General features: G+C 34.1%; 1 protein-coding gene across 9 annotated transcripts in view; it reads left to right on the top strand.

Moving 5' to 3' along the window:
* The window catches only part of ZNF280D (zinc finger protein 280D), a 296,039-nt gene that overhangs the window by 194,306 nt on the left and 76,439 nt on the right, over positions 1-25,294 (top strand). For all 9 annotated transcript variants that reach the window (XM_037020971.2, XM_037020969.2, XM_037020976.2 and 6 more), the window contains 5 exons: positions 396-461; positions 562-701; positions 14,392-14,509; positions 17,497-17,667; positions 17,836-17,945. In XM_037020971.2, coding sequence (XP_036876866.2) covers positions 396-461; positions 562-701; positions 14,392-14,509; positions 17,497-17,667; positions 17,836-17,945 — 605 coding nt within the window. The remainder of the gene's footprint in view (positions 1-395; positions 462-561; positions 702-14,391; positions 14,510-17,496; positions 17,668-17,835; positions 17,946-25,294) is intronic.

Here is a 25,294-nt window from a genome sequence, read left to right as displayed (position 1 = left end):
TGAGTGTATCTACAGCCCTATCATCATTCAATGAAAGATATAATGCTTCAATTTTCAGGGTTTATGTATGTATTTTTAGAAAATTTTGCCAATTATGTAGACTATTTCTTTGCTATTCAGAAGGTTCAACTTACATGTAGTCAAATTTATCAGTCTTTTACTTTTGGATTTTGAGTACAGTTTGAAAAGTTGTTCTTATTCTGTAAAAGAACTAAGGCTGGTAATCTTGTTTCATTAGTAGATAAAGATATATATGTTTCAAATTAACTGTTATCTTCAGTCAGTGATAATTTATATACTCCTTTCAGGAATCTGTTTTCAATTCATGATTTCTGTTCTCTTAATATATATGTCATTCAAACAATGAGTTTTAAAATAAATATAATTTTTTGTAGATATTTTGAATAGAGTAAACCCCAGCTCATATTCAAGGGGAATAAAGAATGGTGCACTCAGTCGAGGTATAGTATTATTTTACTATTTTAATTTTAAAGTAAATTATTTTGATATCATCGATTATTTAGAAATATATTCAATATATTGTGTAATTTTAAAATACAGGTATTACTGCTGCATTCAAGCCTACAAATCAACACTACACGAACCCAACATCAAATCCAGTGGCTGCCTCACCAGTAAATTTTCATCCTGAATCTAGATCTTCAGATAGTTCTGTTATTGTTCAGCCTTTGTCCAAACCTGTAAGTGTTTCTGAAACTACACCGTCAGCTCAGGGATACCTTGGATATTGCTTACCAATATTAACCATACCAGTTAATGTTCTGGACCGTCATGGGTAGGTCATCCAATAGAAGCATAATCAGCATCAGAAAATGCCACCATCTTTATGATAGCTCACCCAGTTCCCACAGTAATAACTGCAAAAGCTGCCCAACCTGTTCTTAAATCAGGTAATATGCTTCAATTAGATAGGTGCAGTATTGAAAACTGTACTATCAAAACAGTAGTGTAAGTATAACCAGTAATGAATATTGCATAATGGCAAATAACTTAAGATTGTAAACTGGGTCTAGTTTTTCTTATTTCCTAATTGGGAAAATTGTTTAGGGACTGTGATAGCTTTTTAATCTGAAACATAGTTTAGAAAACTCTTAACAAAAAGTAATAGTTAATAGTTATTGAACTGTTAATATATACCACTTTGTGCTAAATGCTCTGTATAAACTAATCTCATTTAATTCTTAAACATCCCTGTGAAGTAGCCTATTACTCCTGTTTTATAGTTGAGAAAATTGAGGCTCACAGAGCTTAAATAATTTACTCAAGGTCACACAGCTCAAGTGATAGATCTGGGATTTCAATCCAGGCTAACCCATAGTTTGTAAGTACTTGCATACATATATACATACATGCTGTGTAAAAATATATACTTTAAGAAAAACGGAAGCTTTGCCTTAGGGCAACAGTTTTCAAAGTGTAGTCTTTAGTCCTTTGTGATTCCCCTGACTCTTTCATGGATTTGAGAGTCAAAACTATTGTTGTAACAATTAAAGACACTATTTGCTTTTTTCACTGTATGAAAATTTGCACTGATGATACAAAAGCATTGGAGGGTGAACTGCTGATGCCTTGGTATGAATCAAGACAGTGGTACCAGGCTGTACTAGTAGCTTTTATTTAGTCACCACCACACACTCACAATAAAAAATAGTCCAGTTGTACGCAATTTCCTTGATAAAATGTTATTGTGTTAAATCTCTACCTTTGAATATGTACCTTTTAAAAATATTTTGTGTGGTGAAATACATATAAAGCACTTCTGTGTCTAATGTATGACGTTTTCTTGAGGAAAAGCACTTGTGTGATTGAATTGTGAGCTAAACTACCCACTTTTTAAAAATAGAAGACCATTTTTACTTGAAAGAATGACTGGCAGACCATGGTGTATTATTTATTTTTATGTATCAGTATTACCACAAAGTTCATGGTTTAAAACCATGTATATTTTTTATCTCACAGTTTCTGTGAGTCAGGAGTCAGGTTATGGCTTAGCTGGATCCTCTAGTTCAGTCTACATTCAAGGTGTGGGCTGTGAGGTTGCATTTTCATCTGAAGTTTGGGGAAGTATCCATTTTTAAGTTCTCATGATTATTGGCAGCAGTCAGTTCTTAAGGGTTGTCAGACAGAGTCTCACTATTTTACTGGCTTTTGGCTTGCCAGGTGGGTATTCTGAAATGCTTCTTGCCATGTAAGAGAGAAGCCTTAGCAATGATGGCGTTGTAATCTTATGTAATGTAATCACATATACAAAATCATGTATAGCCTGTCACCTTTGCTGTCTTCTATTGGTAGAAACAAGCCACATGTCTTGTCCATACTCAAAAGAGAGATGATCATACAGGACATAAACACCGTGGGTTGGAATCACATGTCTGTCCACCACACATAGTGAGGTGGTCATTTAGTCTTGGTTATTTGGCAGATGTTTCCTCAAAATTGAACAAAGTGTACCATCACTAAAGGAAAACAACTGATAGCATTTCTTGCCAGTGATAAAAATTAAGCTTTCAAGCAAAAATTGGAATTCTGTTAAACTTGTATTTGTCTCCACGATCCTGACTGCTTCCCAGTACTTAAAGACTTTTCTGATGGTAGTATTATTATTAAATATGATTTTTTGGTATTATATAATGAACTCTGTCAGCATTTGGAAGATTTATATAATTCAAAGAAACCAGTATTTTCCAAAAAACCATTATATGATGTTACAAAATCATGCATGGATAAAAGATCCATTCAAAGTGTAAAATAGACCAATAGATTTTAATATAACAGAGTGGAAGAAGTTCAGTGATAGGGACTCAGATTCCACATTGTAACACACCTTTAAGAAAACTATCAGCTGGTGAGTTTTGGTATAGTATCAAAGAAGTATATCCACAGTTATCCTACATTGCTGCTAAAATACCCCCTTTTTCAACTAAATATCTTTATGAAGCCAGATTTTCTTTATTTTTCAATCAAAATAATATGTCATAACAGTTTGAAAGCAGAAGCAGAAATGAGACTACAGCAGTTTCTGATTAAGCTAGACATTAAAGAGCTTTGCAGAAATGGAAAACAATGCCACTCTTCACTAGTTTTTTGTTTACTTGCAAAGTAGTCACTTTTCATAAAAATGTTATTTATATTAAATTAATGGATTTATTATTATTTAAAATGAAATTAATAAATATTTTTAACTTCTTCTGTTTCAATTTCTAACATGGTAAATATCAGTAGGTACAACTCAGCTAAATAAAAACTCTTTTGGGTCCTCAGTAATTTTTAAGTGTATAAAGCAGACCAAGAATTTAGAGTACTAAGGCAGTTACCCAAAATGTAAAGATTCTTTGCTATTAGTTGGAATCTAATTGAATTAGTTTTTTTTTTTTCACTTATCATAAGCTATTTGGCATTGGACTTGGAGAAATAGTAAATTTTCCCTAAAATATTTGTTCTTCTAACAAAAATGGTAAACAGCTACCAAAGCACTTTGAGGACAAAGGAAACATCTACCAAATACTTTTACTATGAATAATCCACAAAGGAAACATCTACCAAATACTTTTACTATGAATAATCCACTTTTCCTACATTTCATATCATATTATCAATGTAACCTATACATCTGTTAGCACTAAAAATTGATATTTTGAGGTAGTATCTTTCATAGAAGAGTTATTAAATTTAACTTTACATAAAAATGAAAAAGAAGGCTATAGACTTTTTAATCTGTGACTAAATAAATTCAACTCCCACTTATATTTTCATATTATAAAAAATATGAATATTTTTGGGTAAACATCCTTTTCCCTGCCCCTTAATCTTCTATGGTTTCAGCAATCTGAAGTTAATAATTAATAGTGATAAAAGCCCTAGTCCAGGGCTAAGTTTAAAACTTAGATTGAAATAAGAGACTTGAATGATGATTCTGCCTTGTTCTTAAGCATTGTCTAAACCTCCTGAGCCTCATTTTCTTCATTTCTAAAATGAGAGATTTTTATCAAGATCAGTGGCTCTTAATCTTGGATCTTAAGGTTCCCAGGCTATTTCTAATGTTTCAAAAGATGAAAAGCTACCCAAAACTTAGATCCCTTGATACTATTTGGAATCAGATTAACTCAGTGGTTTACTCATGCTTTTCATAAGATATTTGGCATTTGGGGAGTAGAAAACTGGAAAAAGAAACTTCATTATTTAATTCAAAAAAAATTAACAAAGTGAATGGTGGTGTCTTTGGTGTTATAAAAGTTCAAAACTAGAGCTTCATCTAACTCAGAATGTTTCATTTCTGCACATAGTTTTTAATTCAAAGCACCTCAGTTTGTGGTTCCCAATCTTGGAGAGATTTTGCCAATTGGTCTGGGTGGGTTTTGGAAGTGACATATTGTAAAAAAAACCCTCCAAGTGATTGGTATGTGTAGTCAAAGTTAAGAATAATGGAGATATATTTTGGAATGAATTGCAAATCCTATAAAAGAGCATTTGCTATGAATTTTTGAAGCCACTGCTTTTAATAAATTAAAATTATAGTTTTTCATTGTCATATCTTGTGTGTGTGTGTGAGAGAGTTAGTTTATTTTTCATGGAATGTCTCTACTATGCAATGTCTCTACTACAACATCTTTTTCAGATCCCTTTTGGTAGCAGGGATATAAGTTATAAAGTCAGCTTAAGGGTGTAGGCTCTGTAATCAGACACACCAGGTTTATTATAATTATACCTCCATCACTAACAGGGCTAGCTGTACTGGGAACCTTACCTGATTTATACTCCATATTTATAAAATGGAATTACAAAATTAAATCTTTATTAGTAATATAATAACCACTTGATTTAATATATACATTTACCATAAAGTGCAAGTACATTTAAAATACAACTGTGGCTATTATTTAAGTTTGAAAGGTGAATAACTTGAAGCTCAGGAGTGACTTGTCCAAGGTTACATATAGTTAAATAAATGTGCAGATCTTCTGAATCTCAGTATACTACCTATATTCTACCCTTACTATTATATTTGATACCTTTCTGAACTGTTTCATGAGAAATTAAAAATACCCTGTTGGAGAATTATTTTAGCCAGTTATTGTTGAATAACATGTGCCTGCTTTCTGAAATTGTAGTGCCTAATTAACCAGAGTTGTTCCTAAGAAAGTATTTAACAGTATTCACTTCATATTTGTGTTGAAGAACTATTTTGGAAAATGGAAGTAAATGTTTTCCATTTTTTTAAGTGCAAATTTTTGGAGAAAATATTTATCTTGACGTGACTGTGCTTGGTTTCATTTAAGTCATATGACATTGCTAATTTTTTTGTGCTACATGTTAAGGCTCAAATGCAGGTATCTGCCTGATAGGCCTTAAATTCTAGGAGTGGTTTGGGTTACTTCAATGCCTGTTACTGTGACTTCTTTTCTTTTTAAGCAACAACATTCAATCATTTAGTCACAAATGGGCAATTTGTGCAGGGTATGGTGAGGAAGGCTTATCTCTTTTTAATGTAAAAAAAATTTTTATTAAGGTATTATTGATATACACTCTTATGAAGGTTTCACATGAAAAAGCAATGTGGTTACTACATTTACCTGTATTATCAAGTCCCCACCCATACCCCAATGCAGTCACTGTCCATCAGTGTAGTAAGATGCCACAGATTCACTATTTGCCTTCTCTGTGCTACACTGTGTTCCCCGTGATCCCCCACACCATGTGTACTAAACATAATATCCCTCAATCCTCTTCTGCCTCCCTCCCCACCAGACCACCCACACTCCTCACTGTTGGTAACCACTAGTTCCTTCTTGGCGTCTCTGAGTCTGCTGCTATTTTGTTTCTTCAGTTTTGCTTCATTGTTATACTCCACAAATGAAGAAAATCATTTGGCATTTGTCTTTCTCCACCTGGCTTATTTCACTGAGCATAATATACTCCAGCTCCAGCCGTGTTGTTGCAAATGGTAGGATTTGTTTCTTTCTTAATGGCTGAATAGTATTTCATTGTGTATATGTACCACTTCTTCTTTATCCACTCATCTACTCATGGACACTTAGGTTGCTTCCATATCTTTGCTATTGTAAAAAATGCTGTGATAAATATAGGGGTGCATATATCTTTTTGAATCTGAGAAGTTGTATTCTTTGGGTAAATTCCAAGGAGTGGGAATCCTGGATCAAATGGTATTTCTATTTTTAGTTTTTTGAGGAACTTCCATACTGCTTTCCACAATGGTTGAACTAGCTTACATTCCCACCAGCAGGGTAGGAGGGTTCCCCTTTCTCCGCATCCTCGCCAGCATTTCTTGTTCTTAGTCTTTTCGATACTGGCCATCTTTATTGGTGTGAGGTGATATCATATTGTGGTTTTAATTTATATTTCCCTGATGATTAGTGATGATGAGCATCTTTTTATGTGTCTGTTGGCCATCTGAATTTCTTTGGAGAAGTGTCTGTTCAGATCCTCTGCCCATTTTTTAATTGGGTTATTTGCCTTTTGGGTGTTGAGGCATGTAAGTTCTTTATGTAATTTGGATGTTAACCCCTTGTCAGATATGTTATTCACAAATATATTCTCCCATACTGTCGGGTGCCTTTTGTTCTGTTGATGGTGTCCTTTGCCGTACAGAAACCTTTTAGTTTGATGTAGTCCCATAAGTTCATTTTTACTTTTTGTTTCCCTTTCTCGTGGAGATGTGTTCAGGAAGAAGTTGCTCATGCTTATATTCAGGAGATTTTTCCTTATGTTGTCTTCTAAGAGTCAAGAGTCTTAATGGTTTCATGATGTACATTCAGGTCTTTGATCCATTTCAAGTTTACTTTTGTGTATGGTTAAGCAATAATCCAGCTTCATTCTCTTGCATGTAGCTGTCCAGTTTTGCCAACACCAGCTGTTGAAGAGGCTGTCATTTCCCCATTGTATGTCCATGGCTCCTTTATCATATATTAATTGACTGTATGTGGTTGGGTTTATACCAGGGCTCTCTAGTCTTTTCCATTGTTCTGTGGGTCTGTTCTTGTGCCAGTACCAAATTGACTACTCTGGCTTTGTAGTAGAGCTCAAAGTTGGGGAGCATAATCGCCCCAGCTTTATTCTTCCTTCTCAGGATTGCTTTAGCTATTTGGGGTCTTTTGTGGTTCCATATGAATTTTAGAACGATTTTCTCTAGTTCATTGAAGAATGCTGTTGGTATTTTGATGGGGATTGCATTGAATCTGTAGATTGCTTTAGGCAGGATGGCCATTTTGACAATATTAATTCTTCCCATCCGTGAGCATGGGATGTTTTTCCATTTATTGGTATCTTCTTTAATTTGTCTCATGAGTGTCTTATAGTTTTCAGAGTATAGGTCTTTCACTTCCTTGGTTAGGTTTATTCCTAGGTATTTTATTCTTTTTGATGCAACTGTGAATGGAATTGTTTTCGTGATTTCTCTCTCTGCTAGTTCATTGTTAGTGTATAGGAATGCCACAGATTTCTGCGTATTAATTTTGTATCCTGCAACTTTGCTGAATTCAGATATTAGATCTAGTAGTTTTGGAGTGGATTCTTAAGGGTTTTTTATGTACAATATAATGTCATCTGCAAACAGAGACAGTTTAACTTCTTCCTTGCCAATCTGCATGCCTTTTATTTCTTTGTGTTGTCTGATTGCTGTGCCTAGGACCTCCAGTACTATGTTAAATAGAAGTGGGGAGAGTGGGCATCATTGTCTTGTTCCCAATCTTAAAGGAAAAGCTTTCAGCTTCTCGCTGTTAAGTATAATGTTGGCTGTGGGTTTGTCATATATGGCTTTAATTATGTTGAGGTACTTGCCCTCTATACCCATTTTGTTGAGAGTTTTTATCATGAATGGATATTGAATTTTGTCAAATGCTTTTTTCAGCATCTATGGAGATGATCATGTGGTTTTTATCCTCCTTTTTGTTGCTGTGGTGGATGATGTTGATGGATTTTCGAATGTTGTACCATCCTTGCGTCCCTGGAATAAATCCTACTTGATCATGATGGATGATCTTTTTGTTGTTGAATTCTATTTGCTAATATTTTGTTGAGTATTTTTGCATCTGTGTTCATCAGGGATATTGGTCTGTAATTTTCTTTTTTTTGTGGTGTGTTTTCCTTGTATTAGAGTGATGCTGGATAGAATGAGTTTGGAAGTATTCCCTCTTCTTCTTCTCTTTGGAAAACTTTAAGGAGGATGTGTATTAGGTCTTCACTAAATATTTGATAAAATTCAGTGGTGAAGCCATCTGGACCAGGAGTTTTGTTCTTAGGTAGTTTTTTGATTACCAGTTCAATTTAATTGCTGGTAATTGGTCTGCTCAGATTTTCTGTTTCTTTCTGGGTCAGCCTTGGAAGGTTGTATTTTTCTAGAAAGTTGTCTATTTCTTCTAGGTGATCCTGTTTGTTAGCATATAATTTTTCATAGTATTCTCTAATAATTCTTTGTATTTTTCTGCTGTCTGTAGTGATTTTTTCCTTTCTCATTTCTGATTCTGTTTATGGGAGTAGACACTTTTTTCTTGATCAGTTTGGCTAGGGGTTTATCTATTTTGTTTATTTTCTCAAAGCACCAGCTCTTGCTTTCATTGATTCTTTCAGTTGTTTTATTCTTCTCGATTTTATTTATTTCTGCTCTAATCTTTATTATGTCCCTCCTTCTACTGACTTTGGGCCTCATTTACTCTTTTTTTTCTGATTTCATTAATTGTGAGTTTAGACTATTCATATGGAATTGTTCTTCTTTCCTGAGGTAGGCTGTATATTTTCCTCTTAGCACGGCCTTCACTGCATTCCACAGATTTTGTGTTGTTGAATTATTGTTGTCATTTGTCTCCATATATTGCTTGACCTCTGTTTTTATTTGGTCATTGATCCATTGGTTACTTAGGAGCATGTTGTGAAGCCTCCATGTGTTTGTGGGATTTTTCATTTTCTTTGCATAATTTATTTCTAGTTTCAAACCTTAGTTGTCCAAAAAGCTGGTTGGTACAATTTCAATCTTTTTGAATTTCCCAAGGCTCTTTTTGTGGCCTAGTATATGATCTATTCTTGAACAGTATATGTTCCATGTGCATTTGAGAAGAATGTGTATTCTGCTGCTTTTGGGTGTAGAGTTCTGTAGATGTCTTTTAGGTCCATCTGTTCTAATGTGTTGTTCAGTGCCTCTGTCTCCTTACTTATTTTCTGTCTGTTCGACCTGTCCTTCAAAATGAATGGAGTGTTGAAGTCTCCAAGAATGAATGCATTGCATTCTATTTCCCCTTTTAATTTAGTTAGTATTTGTTTCACATATGTAGGTGCTCCTGTGTTGGGAGCATAGATATTTATAATGGTTATATATTTTTGTTGAATTGACCCCTTTATCATTATGTAATGTCCTTCTTTGTCTCTTGTGACTTTGTTTTGAAGTCTATTTTGTCTGATACAAGTACTGTAACTCCTGTTTTTTTCTTCCCATTAGTTGCATGAACTATCTGTTTCCGTCGCTTTACTGTTAGTCTGTGTATGTCTTTGGGTTTAAAAGTTAGTCTCTTGTGGGCAGCATATAGATGGGTCTTGTTTTTTTTTATCCATTCAGTGACTCTGTGTCTTTTGATTGGTGCATTCAGTCAATTTGCATTTAGGGTGGTTATCGATAGGTGTGTACTTAGTGCCATTGCAGGCTTTAGATTCATGGTTACCAAAGGTTTGAGGTTAACTTCCTTACTATCTAAGAGTCTAACTTAGCTCACTTAATATGCTATTACAAACACAATCTAAAGGTTCTTTTTTTTTTTATCCTCTTTCTTCCTCCTCCATTCTTTATATATTAGGTATCATATTCTGTATTCTTTGTCTATCCCTCGATTTAGGATAGTGAATTTAATTTTGCATTTGCTTAGTAATTAGCTGTTCTACTTTCTTTACTATGGTTTTATTACCTCTGGTGACAGCTATTAAACCTTAGGAACACTTCTATCTCTAGCAGTCCCTCCAAAATACACTGTAGAGGTGGTTTGTGGGAGGTAAATTCTCTCAGCTTTTGCTTATCTGGAAATTGTTTAATCCCTCCTTCAAATTTAAATGATAATCTTGCCGGATAAAGTAATCTTGGTTCCAGGCCTTTCTGCTTCATTGCATTAAATACATCATGCCACTCCCTTCTGGCCTGTAAGGTTTCTGCTGAGAAGTCTGATGTTAGCCTGATGGGCTTGCCTTTTTATGTGATATTATTTCTCTTTCTGGCTGCTTTTAATAGTCTGTCCTTATCCTTGATCTTTGCCATTTTAATTACTGTATGTCTTGGTCTTGTCTGCCTTGGCTCCCTAGTGTTGGGAGACCTGGGCACCTCCATGGCCTGAGAAATTATCTCCTTCCCCAGACTGGGGACGTTTTCAGCAATTATCTCCACAAAGACACTTCGTATCCGTTTTTCTCTCTCTTCTTCTTCTGGTACCCCTATAATGTGAATATTGTTCCATTCGCATTGGTCACACAGTTCTCTCAATATTCTTTCATTCTTAGAGATCCTTTTTTCTCTCTGTGACTCAGCTTCTTTATATTCCTCTTCTCTAGTTTTTATTTCATTTATAGTCTCCTCCACCCTATCTAATCTGCTTTTAATACCCTCCATTGTGCTCTTCAACAGTTGAATCTCCGACCGGAATTCATTCCTGAGTTCTTGAATATCTTTCTGTACTTCCATGAGCATGTTAATGATTTTTATTTTGAACTCCCTTTCAGGAAGATTCATGAGGTCAATGTCATTTAAATCTTTCTCAGGAGTTGTATTAATAATTTTACTTTGAACCAGGTTCCTTTGATGTTTCAGGTTCGAATATGGTGCCCTCTAGTGTCCAGAAGCTCTACTCTCTAGAGCTGCTCAGCCCCTGAAGCAATGTCAGGGGTCACAGGGGAGTGGTATTGGTGCCTGCGGGGAGGAAAGAGCTTTTTCCTTCTTCCTGGCTGCTATGCCTGTCTCCACTGCCTGAACCAGTGGGCCGAGCACACAGGTATAATCCTCTCTGCTTTGCGTTTGTAGTTGCTGTAGACAGATCTTCCCTCTGGCTGGCCTAACACCAGGGTAAAGTTTGCCGGTTTGCGAGCCAGTTGGGGCTGTCTGGGAGAAAGGCACAGTAAGCTGTGTATCACGGAGGAGGTACTTGGAGGTCTGTAGCCAGCCAGAGAGCTGGAGCACGTGAAGATTGTGAAAGTTCCCAACCTGATGGGCAGAGTGCACCCAGATAATTTTGTCTACCTGTCCTTTCTCCTGAGCAGTAAACTTTGTGCAGTCCTTGCCCCTTTAGCAGCCCTCTTGCTAAGGGCTTCCTTGTTAGGAAGTGTCTCAGACTGACCGCCTTTCTTTTGTCCCAGAGCAGCCGGATATGGATCCCTGCATTCCACAAGCAGCTGGAATCTCAGTCTCTCCCGGAATTCTGCCTGTTTTAGCTTTCCAAGCCCCTAATCACGGGAGTAGCACTGTGAAATGTAGGTTTGTGCTCCCAGAGCAGATCTCCTGAGTTAGGTATTCAGCAGTTCCAGGCCTCCACTCCCTCCCTGCTCTGTCTTCCTCCTGCTGGTGAGCTGGGGTGGGGGAAGGGCTTGGGTCCCACCAGGCCACAGCTTTGGTACATTACCCTGTTTGGTGAGGTCTGCTCTTTTCTCCAGGTGTATGCAGTCTGGTGCAATCCTCTCTCCTGTTGCTCTTTCAGGATTAGTTGTATTAATTATATTTTTGTATTATATGCAGTTTTAGGAGGAAGCCTCTGTCTCACCTTCCATGCTGCCATCTTTAATCCTCTCCGAGACAGATGTCTTTTCAATTTTTTAAAGTTATTTTTATTGAGGCATAATTGTTTCAGGTATACAACATAATGATTCAGTATTTGTATATACTGCAAAATAATCACCCCTTAAGCCTTTTTAATGTCCATCATTATACATAAGTACAGAATTTTTTTCTTGAGAGAAATTTTCAGATCTAGTTGCAAGTATGCAGTGCAGTATTGTAACTATAGTTTCCATGCTGTATATTACATCCTCATGACTTACTTATTTTAAAGTTTGTAACTTTGACTCCCTTTACCCATTTTGGTTCCATAATTTAAACCTATGCCCATAGGAAAGTTATTAGCAAACCAAAATTGTTAAAACTTAATTATCCCTCAATAAATACGAAACAAAGTAAACCTTTATATTTCTATTTTAAAATAATATGTAGTTTCAGGGGAAAATTTTCAAAGAGAAGAGTACATACTGTGTTTTTATTTATTTTTTCTCCTCTTAGACACAGAATAGAGTGTGTGAATTAGGACCATATTGTATATTCAGATATGTATTTTTTTCTTTTCACTGAACATTCTTCTGGGATTATTTCATTGGTTATTTCTCAAAAACATGGTATTAGTGATTACATGATAGTCTGTAATTTAGTTTAAGTATTCTTCCATTGTTGGACAAGTAGATTCTAATTTTTTTGCTATTAAAAGGAATTCCCTATTAAATATTTCATTTCCTTATCCTAGATTTTTAAAGTAGAGTAGTTGGACCAAAGGATGTGAGCTTATATAAAGCCTTTGATAGCTATTGCCAAAATTTTCATGCAGAAAAGTTGTACCAAAATATGGAGGGGACTTGACAATATGGGTGAATGTAGTATCCACATTGTTTTTCATGTGAAACCTTCATAAGAGTGTATATCAATTTTAAAAAAAGCAAAATATATATATATAACCTCTACCTTGCCAATACTGAATGTTAGCATTACTTTTTAATTTAAAATTTTTACTCTATTTCAAACTAATTCTAGACTCCTAAGAAAAATAATCCAAAGAGTTCCTATATACCCCTGACCCAGGTTCCTCTAATGTTCACATCTTATCATAATCAGGTAATTAACATTAACTAAATTGTGGACCCTATTTAAATTTTACCAGTTTTTCCATTAATGTCATTTTTCATTCCCAGGATCCTGGGAGTTAGTTAATAATAACTAACTAACACCTTGCAGCATATTTTTCTAACTCCTCATTCTTTTTCTTTTGTGTCATTGGTACTTTTAAGAGGAGAAGCCAGTTATTTTGTATTAGATAAAATTGTCTTTAAAACAATGACAATTCCATAGCTAAAAATTGCCATTATCTTTATTTACATTTCTTTGACTTCTAAGTTGGGGAAAAGTTATTTGTATGTATTGGTCATTTGTATTTTGCTTTTGAAATGTCTCATTTTATATCCTTTGGCTATTTTTCTCTTAAAGTGCTTTTTTCCTTTTGATTGTTAATCTTAAAACTTGTGCTTGTTATGTATTATGACATATAGAATGGTTCAAAAGACACTGTGAGAGCTTACTCTCCACAATGATGGTCTTATAATTAGCATATGAATATCTTTTGTGTGTGTATCCATATTTTTAATATATAATAGTATTGGATACATTTAAATTGACCACACTTCATAATTATTAGTACCTAAACACATATGTATACTGACATATAAATTTGTCCTACCTTAAACTTAACCATATTTTGATTCATCTCACTTTCCACTCATTTCTTCTTGAGATTTTCTACCTAGATGGGACCATCTTTTCTCCTGATGGAAGGGCTGAAATTTCCCTTCAGCCCTAAGGCTTCGGGAGCTGAGCAGCCAGCCCAGACCAATTCCTATTAACAGCTTTTATTCTAAACCTTGTCTGCCTGACTTTTTTATTTGTTCACCCTGCTGACCAGGGGGCTTTCATATTTGCCTTGTAAGATTGTCTGGCCCTGTATAACTTTCTGTGGCATGGTGGGAAGAACTCTTCCTGACCCTTGGCTTATAAATTTTTCCAGTAAAGGTGATTCCAGAACTCAATGACATGTATTTATCCCTACCTTGATGCACAGTACTGCAGATTGATTTCAATTTTGTTTGCCCTGATATTTTGTCTGTGGGATTTATAGAAGTACAGAAACTTTTAAATTTGTACTTGTGTCGGTATGTTTTCCTGTTTTTTTCCTTGCTCTTACCCAAGGATTTTGCAAAGTTCTGTTATTTGCTTCTTCATGGGAATACTGCATTTTTTATTAGCCCTGTAAAAGGTATCAATATTTCTGATTTAAAAAAAGATTTCTGTGTCTTTTATCTTGAAAAAAACAGACTAGTATTTGCCCTCCCACCCTCCCCATTTTAATTGGCCAGTCAGGAATAAGTCAGCTATAACAGCTTGCTTTCAGTTTTAGTAGATCATAATTTTGGCAGATAGCAATAATTACCTTTGTGTCTTACAGCTTATTAGTAGCTGGGTTTTCAAAGGTTATCCTTATAATACTGGCAAACAGTTAAATTTACCTTTATAAAAGTTTATGAACCAATTATAACTATGTTGAATAAATGCAATATTCTTCCTTTGAAATATTTTGACAGGATTATATAACAAACTCATCACGAGTTGTATCTAATAATTCTTCAGAGTTACTATTTGACTTGACCCAGGATACAGGATTATCCCATTACCAAGGGGGATCAACACTTTCTATAGCAGGTTGGTCTTAGCACTTTTTTAAGACATTATAAAAATAAACAATGAATATGCATATGGAATTAACTTTCTGTTTTCAAATATATGGCCTTGTTAAGTTTTTCATGTAAGGCAGACTGATATTGATAGTTCTTGAATGCCTCTCTTGGGTAGATTTTAAATAAAATCTTATTTAATAATAGACTATTTCTTGTTAATTAAGTAGGCTTATCTACTTCGAGCTTGTTCTCATTTGGCACTAAACATGGGTTGAAAAAATCTAAATTTCTGTAAATTAGAGAAGTACTCTGATACCCTAAATACTCTCTTAAGAGAAGTATTGATTAGTTTCTTTGGCTACTAGTGTGAAAAAGTATGTTTATAGTTATTTCTTAATTAGGGTTAGTGTCTTTCTATTCAATAAATGATTTAGATATGATCATTAAGTATGATTATAAAATGCTATTATAAAGTGGCTGCAATAAATTTGTATAATCAGTGCTCAGTAAAGCCCAATAAAGCAGTGATATTTCCCTATTGAAAAAGTTAAAGTTCTTTGACTGTGTACTATAACAAAGTTTTTCATTAACCTGAAATAAATTTGTATTCTATGAAAGACTTTTACCTAATTGTAAATTCCCTGTAATCAAGGCAGTTATGCTTGGTATATTAGCAGTTTTGGTATATTTCAAATATTTGACTAGATAGAGATACACAAGATTTTGGGGAATTTTTATATTATTTACTCACAAATCAGTGTGGAGAATTTCCCAAACCCTGCCTCAATTTTTTAATAGTAATATTAGTGCCTAAAATGTTTTTCCAGTTAGATAATATTTAGTTGACATTCACTTTTTGGGGTGTCACTTATATACTTGTAAAAATCTAGTTAGTAAAATGGTTAAGAACCAAAAGAAATAAGTCTGGTTTTACAAAACAAGTGGACCTTTTGAATAGAAAAAGTCTGAATTCTTGAAACTTCTTGGGAGTAAGGACAATGACTCCTGCTCTCCAGGTTTCCTACTACAGAAAGACTTCAGCCTGAACAGTAAGTAGGATGATTTGGAAGTAGATTTGAACTTCTATTCTTAACATTTTTGTAGTCTTTAACAAGTCTTTACACTTCAGTTTTTTCATATTATTAAAATAGAATTTTTATTTTTCTTATTAAATAGTTTTTTTACTGGCAGAGGTAGAGCTGTTGAGTGTAGGAAACAAAGCAAAGACAGTAGAAATTAGTGAAAGGGTTAGAATTTAAAACTCTTAAATGCATGGTTATTTTATTTTTTAAGTTAAAAAGTCCTTAGAGTAAAACAGTATATTTTAATGTCCAGCTTGCTATATATTATAGAATCAGATGGTTAATATAAAATAGTAGCATTTCATAGACTTTTCAGGTAATCCAAGCACCTCACAAGAATGATACTGTGATCACATAAAATCTTTCCCATGTACCTGTAGATAGTCATCAGTAGTCTTGTGCTTTGAAGATGGGGACAAAGTCATTTTTATGTGATTTCAAAAGATGAAACAAAGGAGTCAACTAATGTAATGCTTTTTTTTGGCATGTTTCCCCTTTTTTAAATATGATAGGTGAATGAATATGTTAGAATAATTTTGTTCCTCTAAAGTAAGTTAAGGTATAAGATATTTCATTAGTAATGTCATTTATTATTGAATGCTTTCTGTGTTCCAGATGTTGTGTTGGGTGCTCTTCAAAATAACTTAAGATATTAAATATTTGTTCAGTATTGATAATGGCTGTCATTTCTTTTTGGATGCTTTCTGTGTTAAGTATTGTATTGGGTGCTTTAGATGTACTGTCTTATTTGATCTTAATACAGCTCTATAAAATAAGGTATTATAACTCTTACTTTACAAGAGAGGAAACTAAGGCTCAGAGAAATTATTTAAGTAAGCCAAGAATACATAGCTAAGTCCTTGATAAAGCCTGAATTTGAACTTATTCTGTCTGACTTAAAAGCCTGGAATATTCCTAATATATTTACCACTTCTACTTTTAGTGTACAATTTGGGAGCATTAAAATATGATGTGCAGTTTTAGAATCCTTACTGCCAAGTACAGTTGTGTATTTTCAAAAAGGATTTTTGCCTGGCCTGGGTATAGCCTAAATATCCCCATTTCTCTTGCTAATGCTCTGAATAAGACTAAAATCCTTTAGCTTTAATTTAAGGTGATGGTTTTCAAACAAAAATTACTTTTAGGAATGAAAGTCCTATACAAACAATATTTTATGCAAAAGCCTAATAAAATGCAAAAGTAGAGTTCTCTGTCGACATGTCCAGTATATTCCCTAAGTCAAGCCTGTTAGGCTCCTGGAAAGGTAATTTGAAAACCATTGTACTAATTCCTTCATTATGAGCCCTTTCATATGGGTGAATGAGAAATTGTCATTCAAGGTAGTTGTTACAGTTTGTAAGTAGGGATTAAATGGATACTATAACCAAAGCCAAGAGTAAACCACCTCTTTGTTAGGTGTGGAAAAAGAACTTTCTGTAAGACATTGTAAGTTGTTAAATAAAAAGCTTCTGAAGCATCTCTCTAAATTTTTGGAATAAATAATATTTTTTTTTACAAATGCTTAGGCAGTTAACCATCTAGAGAAAATTGATTTCTAGCAACTTAGTTCAGACTATTCTCTGTGTTTTTTTTTTTTATTATTGCTTGGGATATTTTGATCTGGCTTCTTTCATGATTGCTATTTATCTATTCCTTTATTTGAAACCTTATTTAGTATTTTCTTGCACAGAAAGATTATTTTATGAATTACTTGAATATATATAGTCCATAATAGATGTTTGTGTAATTTTTTTATATTCCCTGACTTTTAATGACATCAATTTTTATTAATTCTCATTTCTATGATAATTATATTTATTTATTTAGCTCCACCTTTAATTTAATTTAGCTCCACCATATTTTTTGAGTAGTTGTAAGAAATATTCTGACTCGCTTACAAATATTGTTCCTACTATTTAAATCCTTGTAGGTGTGAATGAAAGTTCATTTTTATCAAAACGTCCTTCTACTTCTGATGTAAACAGTGCTAATCCAAAAAAGCCTAAGCCCAGTGACGGTGTTTCTGAGACGAAATCCTCAGCTGTCTTTCCTTCAGTTAAAACTCTTTCAGTGACATCTTCCCAGGCTGTGCCATCAAAAGGTAAATATGAAATGTGGACTGTAAAAAGAAATATAGGAGTTATATGTAATTACAGAAATTGTAGTAAGTTTTCAAACTATTAGTGATTAAAAAATTTTAACCTCTAATTAATGATCAGTGGTAAAAAGTGATGAATTTTGAATCATACGTGTTTTGAATTTATTTTAGGTGCAAATACCTCATCGAATCAATCTAAAAATGGAACTCCTTTTCCAAGAGCTTGTCCAAAGTGCAATATTCATTTTAATCTTTTGGATCCTTTGAAAAATCACATGAAGGTAAAACTTTTTCAAAATTTAATTTTAAAAAGGTTTGCAAATCTCTGAAAATATTGATTGATTTACAGTAAATAATGATTTGTCCAAGTATTTAGATAAGAAATCTTTTATATTAGTATTTCCAAATAATTTAGGTAAGAATTTATATTCATAACGATTATCTTCATATAAGATTTAAAAATTTGTTCTGGATCATCAAACTTTAAAAATTAAATTCATATACATTGTAGCTTATTGTATTCTCATATGCATTAATCAGAATATTTACTAGATGTATGCCATACTTCAAACTTCTTTAAAAACAGACATTTTATTACTTGTTTAATATTTCATATAACAGCTCCTTCTGCTCTTATTTTTGTGTCTGTGCTAATATGTGCATGTCTCATTACACAGTGAAAATCTGACTTACATTTAACTTTCATCACTCAGACACAAACTCCAAATCATGGAGCATTTCATGAAATAATTGTTTTAACTCAGTTCAGAATAGTTTTGTTATATTAATAAATTAAGTTTTTATTGGAACAGGAAAGTCTTGAAATTAGGTTTTAAGAAATTTTCAAAGTACAAATAAAATATGAGACTTAGGTAACAATTTTACTTAAAACATTTTAGTAGGTATTACAGTATCCTGTTATGTCTATGTAGAAATAGCCTATATTCTCCTTACATGCCCAATATAAATGTCAGGAAGTGGGTAAGAGATAAGAAAAAAGGCAGTGTAAATTATATGAAGAAAAGGATGGAGAAGGGTGCAATGGCAAAGAACTAACTAAGGAAAGATTCTTGCTCACTATTGCAGAGATTGACAAATTTTTATTGAAATTCAACGCTTTACCAAAAAAGGTAGAATAAGGGAACTTTTTTCAAATTTCAAATACAATCTCTTTATTCATGTACAAAACTATTACTGGTCTATCATTTTCAGCTGTCAGCTCCCAGAGAGTAGTCCCTGAGAACTACTTTGTGTTATGTGAGAATTAACCTATACAAGTGCTTTCAGGTTTTTTATCTATGTAATGTTTTGAGGAGATACTTGATGTATTTTATGTTTGGCATTTTGGATGGAGAGAAAAAAAAGAGCTAAATTCTGTAGTTAACTCTATTTAATTATTTGAGTAGACAATACAGTCATACGATTCAAATTTTAAAAGTTTACAAAGGCATACAAGTGAAAAATCTTACTACCTCTCTCTCTCTTACTTACCTGGTTCTCAGTCTGATTCTCAAAGAAAGTAATTTTTAATAGCTTTTTTTGGTATCTCCCCCGATTTTCTTTCTCCCTATAGGTAAACACAAATAATATTCTTATTTCTTTCCCATTTTATATACAGGTTATAGCATATTATATGTACTTCCTTAGTGAGGAAACTGGCAAACATTTTCCAAAATGTAATTTTACTTCCAAGATACAGCATTGTTTGTGATCACTTCTAAAAGAAACAACCAAAACTTGGTACAGTATTTCCGTAATCGAACACTATGCAGTATTTTTTAAAAGGACAGACTCTCTGTGATAGATAATGATATGGGAAGATCTCTAAGACATAATTAAACTAAGTTGAGTATAATATAAGTAGCTTATATGTGTTTACATCATAAGAAAACTGACAGAATAGTCAACAGTTCTAGGACAGGGAAGTTTAAAACCATGTAGAATCTTCACATTCTATTTTATACATTTTACATATTAGTTAAAGTTTTAGTATTATAATAATGATTTCCATTTAGAAAAAAATGTGATTTTTAGAGTATTTGTAAACGATTTTTTTGCTGTTATAGATAAGTTAGATGACTGTACCAGAATAATGTTTTCGTTCAAGGAAGACTACCTAAAATATAAGTCAGATATCTGAGACATGTGCCAAACTATTAAACTTTAAATACATTATTTCATTTAATCCTTAGAACATTGAGGTAGACATTTTTATTATTGTTTTTACACCCAGTTTATTGGCATAATTTGCATTCAGCTCTTCAATGATGAAAGTCCCAAGTTCTTACAAATACATTTTTTCCTTTTTGAAAAGTGTATGGGTTATTTAATGTTACATGGAAACTTGAAAATAGGTATATTATTTCTTTTTTAGTGTATGGAATTTGATATTTATCAACCAGAGCTAGCTTATTAATGACATTATTTATATTCCCTTATCTTCTCTTATTTTTTGTGTACTTGATCTGTCATGAATTGAGAAACACATCTCAATCTACATTTTTCATCACCACTATTTTCTTTGATATATCACAATTCTGTTTTAAGATTGTTGCTGTTGTGTATGACATAGATTAATCTAATTCTTAAAACTATATTGTGAATGTATCCTTTAACATTTCTATAAAATGTCCTTTTTTGTCTTAATGTTTAATGGCTTTTAGACTCACAGCCTTTGTTTTCTTAGTTGTAAGAAGTTTTCTGACTTGCTTACAAATATTTTTCCTACTATTTAAATCATTGTAGGTGTGAATGAAAGTTCATTTTTACCAAAACATCCTACTTCAAATAGGTTTCGATTTGCCTATACTTTTGTCTTTTATTTTCAATCCTTCTGAATCACTTTAAGGATGCCTCTTGCTTTTTTAAGCAGGGTTGTTTTGTCCTTTGTGAAAATGCCTTGTTTCAATATTGAGTTAAACTTCTTTGTATTCATTGATGTGATACATTTATTTGTCTTGGTTCTTTCTTTTTTTTTTGGAATCATTAATCTACAGTTACATGAGGAACAATATATTCACTAGACTCCCCCATCACCAAGTCCCCCCCACATACCTCATTACAGTCACTGTCCATCAGCGCAGTAAGATGCTATAGAATCACTACTTGTCTTCTCTGTGTTGTACAACCCTCCCCCTACGCACCCTGCCACATTAGGTCTGCTAATAGTAATGCCCCCCTTTTTTTCCCCTTATGCCTCCCTTCCCACCCATCCTCCCCAGTCCCTTTTGCTTTGGTAACTGTTTGTCCATTCTTGGGTTCTGTGAGTCTGCTGCCATTTTGTTCCTTCAGTTTTTTTCTTTGTTCTTACACTCCACAGATGAGTGAAATCATTTGATACTTGCCTTTCTCTGCCTGGCTTATTTCACTGAGCATAATAGCCTCTAGCTCCATCCATGTTGTTGCAAATGGTAGGATTTGTTTTCTTATAGTTGAATAATATTCCATTGTATCACATCTTCTTTATCCATTCATCTACTGATGGACACTTAGGTTGCTTCCATATCTTGGCTATTGTAAATAGTGCTGCGATAAACATAGGGGTCCAAATGTCTTTTTGAAACTGGGCTGTTGCATTCTCAGGGTAAATTCCTATGAGTGGAATTCCTGGGTCAAATGGTATCTCTATTTTGAGTTTTTTGAGGAATCTCCATACTGCTTTCAACCATGGTTGAATTAATTTACATTCCCACCAGCAGTGTAGGAGGGTTCCCCCCTTCTCCACATCCTTGCCAACATTTGTTGTTGTTTGTCTTTTGGATGGTGGCGATCCTTACTGGTGTGAGGTGATCTCATTGTGGTTTTAATTTGCATTTCTCTGATGACTAGCGATGTGGAGCATCTTTTCATGTGTCTGTTGGCCATCTGAATTTCTTCCTTGGAGAACTGTCTGTTCAGATCCTGTGCCCATTTATTTTTTATTTATTTATTTATTTTGTTATCATTAATCTACAATTACATAAAGAACATTATGTTTACTAGGGTCCCCCCTTCACCAAGTCCCCCCCCACAAATCCCATTACAATCACTGTCCATCAGTGTAGTAAGATGCTGTAGAATCATTACTTGTCTTCTCTGTTGCACAGCCCTCCCCATGACCCCCCCGAACATTATACATGCTAATCGTAATACCACCTTTCTTTTTCCCCACCCTTATCCCTCCTTTCCCTCCCATTCTCTCCAGTTCCTTTCCCATTGGTAACTGTTAGCCCATTCTTGGGTTCTGTGATTCTGCTGCTGTTTTGTTCCTTCAGTTTTTCATTGTTCTTATACTCCACATATTAGTGAAATCATTTGGTATTTGTCTTTCCACCTGGCTTATTTCACTGAGCATAATACCCTCTAGCTCCATCCATGTTGTTGCAAATGGTAGGATTTGTTTTCCTCTTATGGCTGAATAATATTCGATTGTATATATGTACCACATCTTCTTTATCCATTCATCTACTGATGGATACTTAGGTTGCTTTCATTTCTTGGCTATTGTAAATAGTGCTGCGATAAACATAGGGGTGCATCTGTCTTTTTCAAACTGGGCTGCTGCATTCTTACGGTAAATTCCTAAAAGTGGAATTCCTGGGTCAAATGGTATTTCTATTTTGAGCATTTTGAGGAACCTCCATACTGCTTTCCACAATGGTTGAACTAGCTTACATTCCCACCAGCAGTGTAGGAGGGTTTCCCTTTCTCCACAAGCTCGCCAACATTTGTTTTTGTCTCTTTTGGATGGTAGCCATCCTTACTGGTGTAAGGTGATATATCTCATTGTGGTTTTAATTTGCATTTCTCTGATAACTAGCGATGTGGAGCATCTTTTTATGTGTCTGTTGGCCATCTGAATTTCTTCTTTGGAGAACTGTCTTTTCAGCTCCTCTGTCCATTTTTTTATTGGATTATTTGCTTTTTGTTTGTTAGGTGCATGAGCTCTTTATATATTTTGGATGTCAACCCTTTATCGGATCTGTCATTTATGAATATATTCTCCAATACTGTAGGGTACCTTTTTGTTCTATTGATGGTGTCCTTTGCTGTACAGAAGCTTTACAGCTTGATATAGTCCCACTTGCTCATTTTTGCTTTTGCTTCTCTTGCCCAGGGAGATAGGTTCATGAAGAAGTCGCTCATGTTTATATCCAAGAGATTTTTGCCTATGTTTTTTCCTAAGAGTTTTATGGTTTCATGACTTACATTCAGGTCTTTGGTCCATTTCGAATTTGCTTTTGTTTATGGGGTTAGACAATGATCCAGTTTCATTCTCTTACATGTAGCTGTCCAGTTTTGCCAACACCAGCTGTTGAAGAGGCTGTCATTTCCCCATTGTATGTCCATGGCTCCTTTATTGTATATTAATTGACAATATATGTTTGGGTTAATATCTGGACTCTCTATTCTGTTCCACTGGTCTGTGGCTCTATTCTTGTGCCAGTACCAAATTGTTTTAATTACTGTGGCTTTGTAGTAGAGCTTGAATTTGGGAAGCGAGATCCCTCCTGCTTTGTTCTTCTTTCTCAGGATTGCTTTAGCTATTCAGGGTCTTTTTGGTTCCATATGAATTTTAAAACTATTTGTTCCAGTTCCTTGAAGTATGCTGTTGATATTTTGATAGGCATTGCATTGAATCTGTAGATTGCTTTAGGCAGGATGGCCATTTTGACAATATTAATTCTTCGTAAACAAGAGCATGGGATGAGTTTCCATTTGTTCATGTCCTCTTTAATTTCTCTTAAGAGTGTCTTGTCGTTTTCAGGATATAGGTCTTTCACTTGCTTGGTTAGGTTTATTCTGAGAAATTTTATTCTTTCTGATGAAATTGTGAATGGAATTGTTTTCTTGATTTCTCTTTCTGCTAGTTCATCGTTAGTGTATAGGAAAGCAACAGATTTCTGTGTATTAATTTTGAATCCTGCAACTTTGCTGAATTCAGATATTAGTTCTAGTAGTTTTGGAGTGGAGTGTTTAGGGTTTTTTTTTATGTACAATATCATGTCATCTGCAAACAGTGACAGTTTGACTTCTTCTTTACCAATTTGGATGCCTTTTATTTCTTTGTGCTGTCTTCTTGCCGTGGCTAGGACCTCCAGAACTATGTTGAGTAACAGTGAGGAGAGTGGGCATCCCTGTCTTGTTCCCAATCTTAAAGGAAAAGCTTTCAGTTTCTCGCTGCTAAGTATGATGTTGGCTGTGGGTTTGTCATATATAGCCTTTATTATGTTGAGGTACTTGCCCTCTATACACATTTTGTTAAGAGTTTTTATCATGAATGGATGTTAAATTTTGTCGAATACTTTATCAGCATCTTTGGAGATGATCATGTGGTTTTTGTCCTTCTTTTGGTTGATGTGGTGGATGATATTGATGGATTTTCAAATGTACCATCCTTGTTTCCCTGAGATAAATCCCACTTGGTCATGGTGTATGATCCTCTTGATGTATTTTTGAATTTGGTTTGCTAATATTTTGTTGAGTATTTTTGTATCAGTGTTCATGCTGGCTTCATAGAATGAGTTTGGAGGTATACCCTCCTCTTCTATTTTTTGGAAATCTTTAAGGAGAAAGGGTATTATGTCTTCTCTCTCTCTATGTCTGATAAAGTTCAGCGGTGAATCCTTCTGGCATGGGGGTTTTGTTCTTGGGTAGTTTTTTGATAACCGATTCAATTTCGTTGCTGGTAATTGGTCTGTTTAGATTTTCTGTTTCTTCCTTGGTTAGTCTTAGAAGGTTGTATTTTTCTAGGAAGTTGTCCATTTCTTCTAGGTTTTCCAGCTTTTTTTTTCTTTAAGTTTCACTGTGGTTGCTTTGTATGTATGTAGCTTGGATTTTTAGGGAAGTTGTATTTTCATTTTCCTGTTTATTCTTATAATTTTCATGTTAATATAAATCCAGTAGTCCTGTACACCTTTGTTCATTTCTGATTGCAGTAGTATTAAATTCCCTGTTCTTAACCCACCTATCTTTACCTTTACCATTCCTGCCTGATTTTAATCAGTGTTATCTTTCTCAGTGTTTACTTTTGTACTATTAAAAATGCTCATACCTATACTTCTTTATTTAGTAGCTCTAAATGATATTCTGATGTGTTGCTAGCATATCTGAGGCAGTCTATGAATTTTCTTGGCCTCATAGTCACTGTCTTTTTACCTCTCCTAGTTTTTATTTGTTGGTTGTATCATTTTCTGTTGTCAGGGCAGAAACATTTGAATTCAGTTTTTTAACCTTATGTACACATTTGTTGTAATGCTCAGTGTTACAGTAAATATACTCAGTGTTCCCCACTAGTCTTTTTGTCATGGTTTCTTTGTTTACCTCTTGTTTGGCTGAAGTTTATCTTCTAGTAATTTCTTTGAAAAGGGTCTGGGAACTGCATTCTTTGAATTCTTTCATGTTCAGAACAGTTTGACCATTATCCATTCTTGAAAGTCAGTTTGGCCAGATAGAAGTAAATTGGATCCCACTTGGAGGATGTTGTTGGTGGGGCACCTGTTTTACAGAATTGAGAAGTCAGCAATAAACCTGAACTATTTTGCCGTTTATAAACAATTTGATAATTTTGCCTCACTGTCTAAAGGATTCTTTATTTTGGAAGATTGATAATTTTACAGTGACATGATCTTGATCTTGGATCAGACTCAGC

This window comes from Manis javanica, chromosome 8 (genome assembly GCF_040802235.1).
Source record: "Manis javanica isolate MJ-LG chromosome 8, MJ_LKY, whole genome shotgun sequence".
In the NCBI taxonomy this organism is placed as follows: Eukaryota; Metazoa; Chordata; class Mammalia; order Pholidota; family Manidae; genus Manis; species Manis javanica.
This window is presented reverse-complemented; position numbering and strand designations above follow the sequence as displayed.